The 6,733-nt window shown below is 41.6% G+C and overlaps 1 protein-coding gene across 1 annotated transcript; it reads left to right on the top strand.

The window, feature by feature from the left end:
* The first annotated feature begins 218 nt into the window (after positions 1–218).
* LOC128862196 (uncharacterized) lies at positions 219–6,490 on the top strand. The gene is made up of 3 exons (XM_054100683.1): positions 219–886; positions 989–1,427; positions 5,459–6,490. The coding sequence occupies exons 1-2, from the start codon at positions 493–495 to the stop codon at positions 1,006–1,008; spliced, it is 414 nt and encodes a 137-aa protein (XP_053956658.1). The 5' UTR covers positions 219–492; the 3' UTR covers positions 1,009–1,427; positions 5,459–6,490.
* The last annotated feature ends 243 nt before the right edge of the window (positions 6,491–6,733 follow it).

Below are 6,733 nucleotides of genomic sequence, written 5' to 3'. Positions count from 1 at the left end.
GCGATCATCCCTGATTTCAACCCCGACTTCAAAACAATACAATCGGCTCCAAAACGACAGCGGTCCTTGGAGGATAATAAGCCAAGCGCAAAAAGGCACAAATCAATGGGCGTGACGCCCAGAAGATCATTTGCGGAGGTTGCAAAAGACCGCTTTATCATAGGGGTCCTGGACGAGAACCATCCTGAAGGTATGATCCCCAAGGCCCAATGGAAATGGATCGAGGCCGAGCTAACGAAAGTGGCACTGAAGGTTATTCTGGAGAACCCCGGCCCCCCGCCTGCGTGCGAAGACCTAGGCTGGCACCAAGGCCAGATAAAAATAATAGCGTGCGACGATGAGAGATCGGTTCAGCTGTACAAAGAGGCCATCTCCGAAGTCGGAGAAGTGTACCCAAATGCCAAGCTAGTGGTCGTGGACAGGAAGGATATTCCGTCCAGGCCGCGAGCAAGGGTTTGGTTACCTTCAACAGTCGAAGACCCGGCAGAGATTATGAAGCTCATCCGGGTCTGCAATCCGGATATCCCAACGCAGGAGTGGAGGTACGTCAAAACTATTACCAACCAAAACAGCGCGGATGAATCGAAAGAGCAGAAGCGCGCCACCATGCAGGCTCTCCTGCTCCTCACAGAGAACTCAATTGAACCGTTAGCGAAATGCGACGGGCAACTGAGATACGCTTTTGTAAAGGTGAAGCTCCACATTTATAAATCCGACACGGATGCAATTGAGTTCCTCGCCACGAAGGAAAGCGAAAAGCCCATGAGGGAACTGGAACCCATGAGCGAAACCGAGCCAATGAGCGAAGACGACCAGCCCACCGAAGAGGAATACGCCTCCTCAGGCTCAGAAATGGGCTTAGGGAGGTTGTACTTCGAACGGGAGGGTAAGTATCCCACACAACAGCGTAAGTATTCCGAAAGGGAACTTTTATGCGAAAGCAAAGAAGACCCAGACATAACGTTAACAGCTGATGCATCTTCTACAGATAAACCTACACCACTGTAAAGAAGCCTGCCTTGCCCTCCTGGATCGTCTGGCAGAAGATCAGCCGGATGTAGTCCTCATCCAGGAACCCTGGGTACGGAATGGCGAAATCTGCGGTCTGAGGACATCAGGTTATAAAGTATATAAGACCAATTGTGAAGGTACTAAAAGAGCATGCATAATGGCAAAAGTACATCTTAATATATTTATGATTCAAAATTTCAATAACGCAGATACTACGACGGTTAGCTGGGAAGTGAGCGGAAGCAACACCTGGCTAACCTCGTTCTATTTTGCCGGAGACGTCACAGGTCCACTGCCGTCGCCGCTAATAAGAAGCCTTGTGGAAGACTGCAAAGCTCACAACAGCAAACTAGTACTAGGAGGTGATGCCAATGCCCACCATACCATATGGGGGAGCTCGGATACAAACGAACGAGGTGAGTCTCTCTTTAATTATATTATATGTAGTAAGCTTTTAGTGTGTAACAAAGGCAACGAACCTACATTTATTACGCGCAATAGACAAGAAGTTCTTGATATTATGCTAGCATGTCAAACCCTTTACGGAAAGATGACGCAGTGGAGGGTTCTGAATGAACACTCTTACTCCGATCATCGCTACATAGAAATAAAATTTGGAGGAAACAACCCACGGGCTCCACCCGCCAACAAGAACTTGAAAAAGACCAACTGGCATATATATAAACGGGAACTTAAGGAAAGACTTCCAAATTCCCAAAATATTACTACTGAAGACAGAGAATCATTGAACGAACACGTACAAACCCTTACGGAGGTCTGTAGAGCTGCGCTAAACAAGGCTTGCCCTTTAACTAGGTATAAGGGGAAGAAAAAGCCGCCCTGGTGGTCAGAAGACCTGTCTACATTAAGAAACGACAGCAGAAAACAGTTTAATAGAGCGAAAGCGACACGAGAGAGTAAAGACTGGGACTGCTACTACAGTAAACTAAAAATTTACAAAAAAAAGTTAGGAAAGCGAAAAGGTCTGGTTGGAGAATGTTCTGTGGAGAAATCGAAGGAACCACAGAGGCTTCCAGACTGCGCAAAATCCTCTCAAAAAAACACAATCCCACCGGGTACCTCCAAAAACCGGACAGGAGTTGGACTACTTCGAGTGACGAAACTTTGAAGTTGCTAGTGGACACACACTTTCCCAGCAACGAATCATCTAACGTAGTAATCGACAATGGTACAGAAAGCCCAAACTCTGACATTGAAGAAATAATCACTGAAACTAAGATAACCTGTGCAGTGAACACGTTCAAACCATTTAAATCACCGGGCCCAGATGGATTATTCCTGGCCCAAATACAACATTCACTCAACTACATCATGGAGTGGTTGGCGGCCATATTTAAGGCCGCTCTGAAACTGAAAAGTGTCCCATCAACATGGAAAGAGGTAAAAGTGGTCTTTATCCCTAAAGCGGGAAAAAGTTCACACACAACACCTAAGGATTTCAGGCCAATAAGCCTATCCTCCTTTCTACTAAAAACATTAGAAAGAGTTTTAGAAGAGCATATTAGGGCTAACATCAGCCCTAATAAGCTCAGCATCTCACAACATGCGTACTGTAAAGGGAAATCAACTGAAACAGCACTTAACTCACTTGTTACAGAAATCGAGAAGTCAATGTATAATAAAGAATTCACACTGGTAGCCTTTCTAGATATCGAGGGCACATTCAACAACATCCTACCGGATACCATAATAAAGGCACTGACGGATTTCGGGATCTCTGGCGCTCTGGTTGAGTTCATCAAAAACATGCTCTTGAGCAGATTTGTGATCGCAACCCTAGGGGCCTCAGAGATCAAGAAAAAAGTTAGCAGAGGAACACCTCAAGGCGGTGTGCTGTCCCCTCTCCTATGGGTGCTGGCACTAAACTCATTGCTAAAGAGCCTAGAGGAGAGAGGACAACACGTAGTAGCATATGCGGACGATGTTGCAATGGTAGTAAGGGGGAAATTCCCCAACACTCTCATAGAAGTAATGCAGGATTTACTAAATATGGTTGAAAACTAGTCAAAAGCAAATGGGCTAAGCGTCAACCCCAATAAAACTGAACTCATCCTATTTACCAGGAAACACAAAATGCCAAATATAACTCCTCCGACTCTAGGTGGAACGGCACTGTCATTTAGTGATGAGGCCCGCTACTTAGGTCTAATACTAGACCGAAAGCTAGCATGGAAGGCAAATGTCGAAGATAGAGTAAAAAGGGCGACAATAGCACTATACTCTTGTAAACAGCTGATAGGACTAAGTTGGGGTCTCTCCCCATCTATCGTATACTGGCTTTACACGGCAATTGTCAGACCTATCCTAACATATGGCATATTAGTATGGTGGCCAGCTTTAGATAAATTGTACATTAAAAGAACCATGGCACACGTACAAAGAATGGCCAGTCTTTGCATCTGCGGGGCCCTCAGAACCACACCCACAGATGCACTAAATATCATGCTTAACATTTTACCAATAGAGCAGTACGGTAAGCAAACAGCTGCCAAAGCAACTCTCAGGCTAAGAGAAATCGGCCTACTCAGAACGAACCAAAGAGGACACTCCTCAATTGTAGAACAATTCCCCTGCATTCCCAACACAACGGATTTCTGTAGGACCAAGGACATCAATTTTAATAAATCCTTTGTCACAGTATTTCCTTCCAAAGAGGAATGGGATAACGGGCACATTGTTAAGATAAATGACTTAAACATCTACACAGATGGCTCAAAACTGGATAACAAAGTAGGTGGAGGGGTCTACTCCGACAAACTCGGAGTATGCCAATCATTTCGCTTAACTGATCATTGCAGTGTATTCCAGGCGGAAGTCACTGCCATAAAAGAGGGGCTTCAAGAAATAAAAACGAGAGTATTATCCACAAATGAAGTCTTCATTTACTCGGACAGTCAAGCAGCAATAAAAGCGCTGGAATCAAAAACGCACTCGTCAAAAACAGTTCTAGAATGTTTTAAACTATTAGATGACGTATCTAAGTGCTACAAGGTGCACCTTATCTGGGTACCAGGCCACAGGAACATTGCAGGAAATTGTAAGGCGGATGAACTTGCAAGAACCGGTACAACGCTCGATCTCGAACCGGATAAGGCGCTGATACCCATGCCCATAGCCACTTGTAAATTACTTATAGACAGGGAAAGCATCAAAAAGGTAAATACAAGCTGGCAAAACCTCACAACATGCGAACTAAGCAGACAGACATGGCCGAACTGGAACAGCGGTCGATCGAAGATCTTGCTAAGATTCAATAGAGAACTATAAGAAAAATGATAGGTGTATTAACAGGTCATTGTTTAATAGGCAGCCACGCTAGAAGGTTAGGACTACCTTACTTCGATTTCTGTGGAAGCTGTCTTAATACAGAAGAAGAGGAAACAGTCAGACACCTTTTATGTGAGTGTGAAAGCCTAGCTAGGAGAAGGCTGCGCACCCTCGATACAGCATTTCTAACCGATGTAGCGTATATAGCTCATCTAAAACTAACGAAGCTCTGCTGGTTTATTAAAGCAACCGGATGGTTTGAAAGGGAACACGTAGAGTAAGGATAAGCTCCAGTGGTATCGCAATGGACCTACCGAAGGTCTAAGTGTGTCTTACGACAACCACCCTACCTACCTACCTAAGTGTATTCCATTGAGAGGAGATTATTTTGAAGGGGATGAAATTGATTTACAAGAAAAAAATTCACCTTACTTTTTGCCCACAGTAGTAAAAAAGAAAATATTAATCCTGGCAATCCTAATAAGGACAATGGAAAACTTTAATCAAATTATATCAAAATTCCAAGTCGATCAGATTTTTAGAAGCCAGTGAAAATTAAGCTGAAAGATTCCGTTACATACATACATACATACAACCCGAGCTAATAAAAGTGTGTTAATAACTATTTGTACATGAACATAAATTTTTTTTTTTAAGTTTTTTATTGGCTGCGAGAAGAATAACTTTAACATTTTTCAATTACATATCGCGAGAATGGGAAGCCACATTATCTAGAAATAGCACGAAATTCCGGTCTTGAATTTGCGTTTTTCTATCGAACTCTACGAGAAAATCTGTAATCAAATCAGACGTCATCCAAGCCTTTTTGTCTGATCGCCAGGTAACTGGAAACGCCCAATGCCTTGCAGAACTCCCAATAACAAAAAGGCGTTATTTTTATCCAGCCTTGTTGGCACAGTATAAAATCGTTAGCCTATCCTTTGACATTTTTCCATCTGTACATTTTCACCTTTTAATTGAAATGTTTTTTCTGGTCATCCAAGCTAGCCTCAACTGCATTATAAATGCTTTCGGAATCATATCCTTCATCAGATATAGTAGTTTTTCGATAAAACTTTTAGCATCGTCTTGGTTTAGACTAGCGTCTCTAGAAATTGTACGAAAGATTATGTTGTGCCCGTTTTTTGAACCTTTCTAGACTGCTGAACCGGCGTAGTTAAGGACGGGAAATTCTGTGGAGCCTGAACTATATGGAACATCTACGCGACCTTGATTACCCGAACGATATGACTCTCTCGTTACGGCATAGCGGACACATGCAGACTTAAGCTTCCAAACTAAAAACATAGAACTTCCAATCAATGTTACGAAACCCAATATCACAAAAATTAACACTTTGAGCCAGAACACGTTCACAATTTATGGAGAACCCATCGATAACGTCAATGGCCTCACTGTCTAGGAAGCCAAATCACACAGGGCTATAGATCAATAGATGGTATTGATACTAGAACCAAAAAAGCCAAAGCAGTCTTTGCAATCTTCGAAAAGATTTGGTTTCCAAACAGCTAACGACGCGCACCAAACTCCGCATTTTTAAATCGAATGTTAAATACATATGTATTGATTACGAAATGTAGCTGATGCCTGTATCTGCTACCTGAAAGTTGGAAACATTTGTGAACCGACGTCTTAGAACCATTCTTCGTATCTGGTGGCCTGACGTTTGGTTCTCAAATGAGCAACTCCATGATCGCAGCAGACAAAAACCAATAGATGTAGAAATACGAGAACACAAATGGAAGTGGATGGGCAAACCAGCGATCGACATAAGTACAAGTAAGATAGAATGGCACTTGACTGGAACCCACAAGGATCACGCCTCAAAAGATCTTGGCGACGTAGCCTTAATGACTAAAAATTAAGACGAAAGCAAGAAGTAGACAACATTGTCAATACTTTATTTCGGTACTATGCGCCCAAGTCCGGCGCTCTAGCAACTAAAAATGTAATAAATAATACTCAATGATTTAACTTACCTAAGACACTCAAACAATTGTAGCTGCCAATTTTCTGGAAGCCGTTTACATTCAAATTCACCAAAATTACATTAATTAAAAGTTCACTTACCTGTGTATCAATATTTTAAAAATTTAAATCTCAATTCTTCTTGTTAAATATATACTTAATTTATTTTCTCCAACAGTCAGGATATAAGTAAATACCCTTGATTTTGTTTATTACACAAAACAGTTTTAAAAATTTAAATCGTTTTTTTTTTAATTTGAATTAATTATCCTCTTCTATTTATTTAAATACAGTGGAAAAATACAACATATAGAAATACATAATAAAATTAAAAATCATTTAAGGTTTTAGGCATTCACATCAAAAAAGTGGTTAAGATTTAAGCTACTAAGTTCAAAAATAAATTAATTTAAGCATTTATTAAAATTTTCATTACAGTTTTATT

This window comes from Anastrepha ludens, chromosome 4 (assembly GCF_028408465.1).
Source record: "Anastrepha ludens isolate Willacy chromosome 4, idAnaLude1.1, whole genome shotgun sequence".
Lineage (NCBI taxonomy): Eukaryota > Metazoa > Arthropoda > Insecta > Diptera > Tephritidae > Anastrepha > Anastrepha ludens.
Note: the sequence above shows the minus strand (reverse complement) of the source record. Positions and strands in the feature narration are given on the sequence as shown.

Bases quoted from the DNA above. Each gene is read 5' to 3' on its own strand.
- LOC128862196 (XM_054100683.1), top strand. From the start codon at position 493: ATGAAGCTCATCCGGGTCTGCAATCCGGATATCCCAACGCAGGAGTGG. The intron at 887-988 runs GTAAGTATCCCA...CATCTTCTACAG, and splicing joins GTTGTACTTCGAACGGGAGG to ATAAACCTACACCACTGTAA.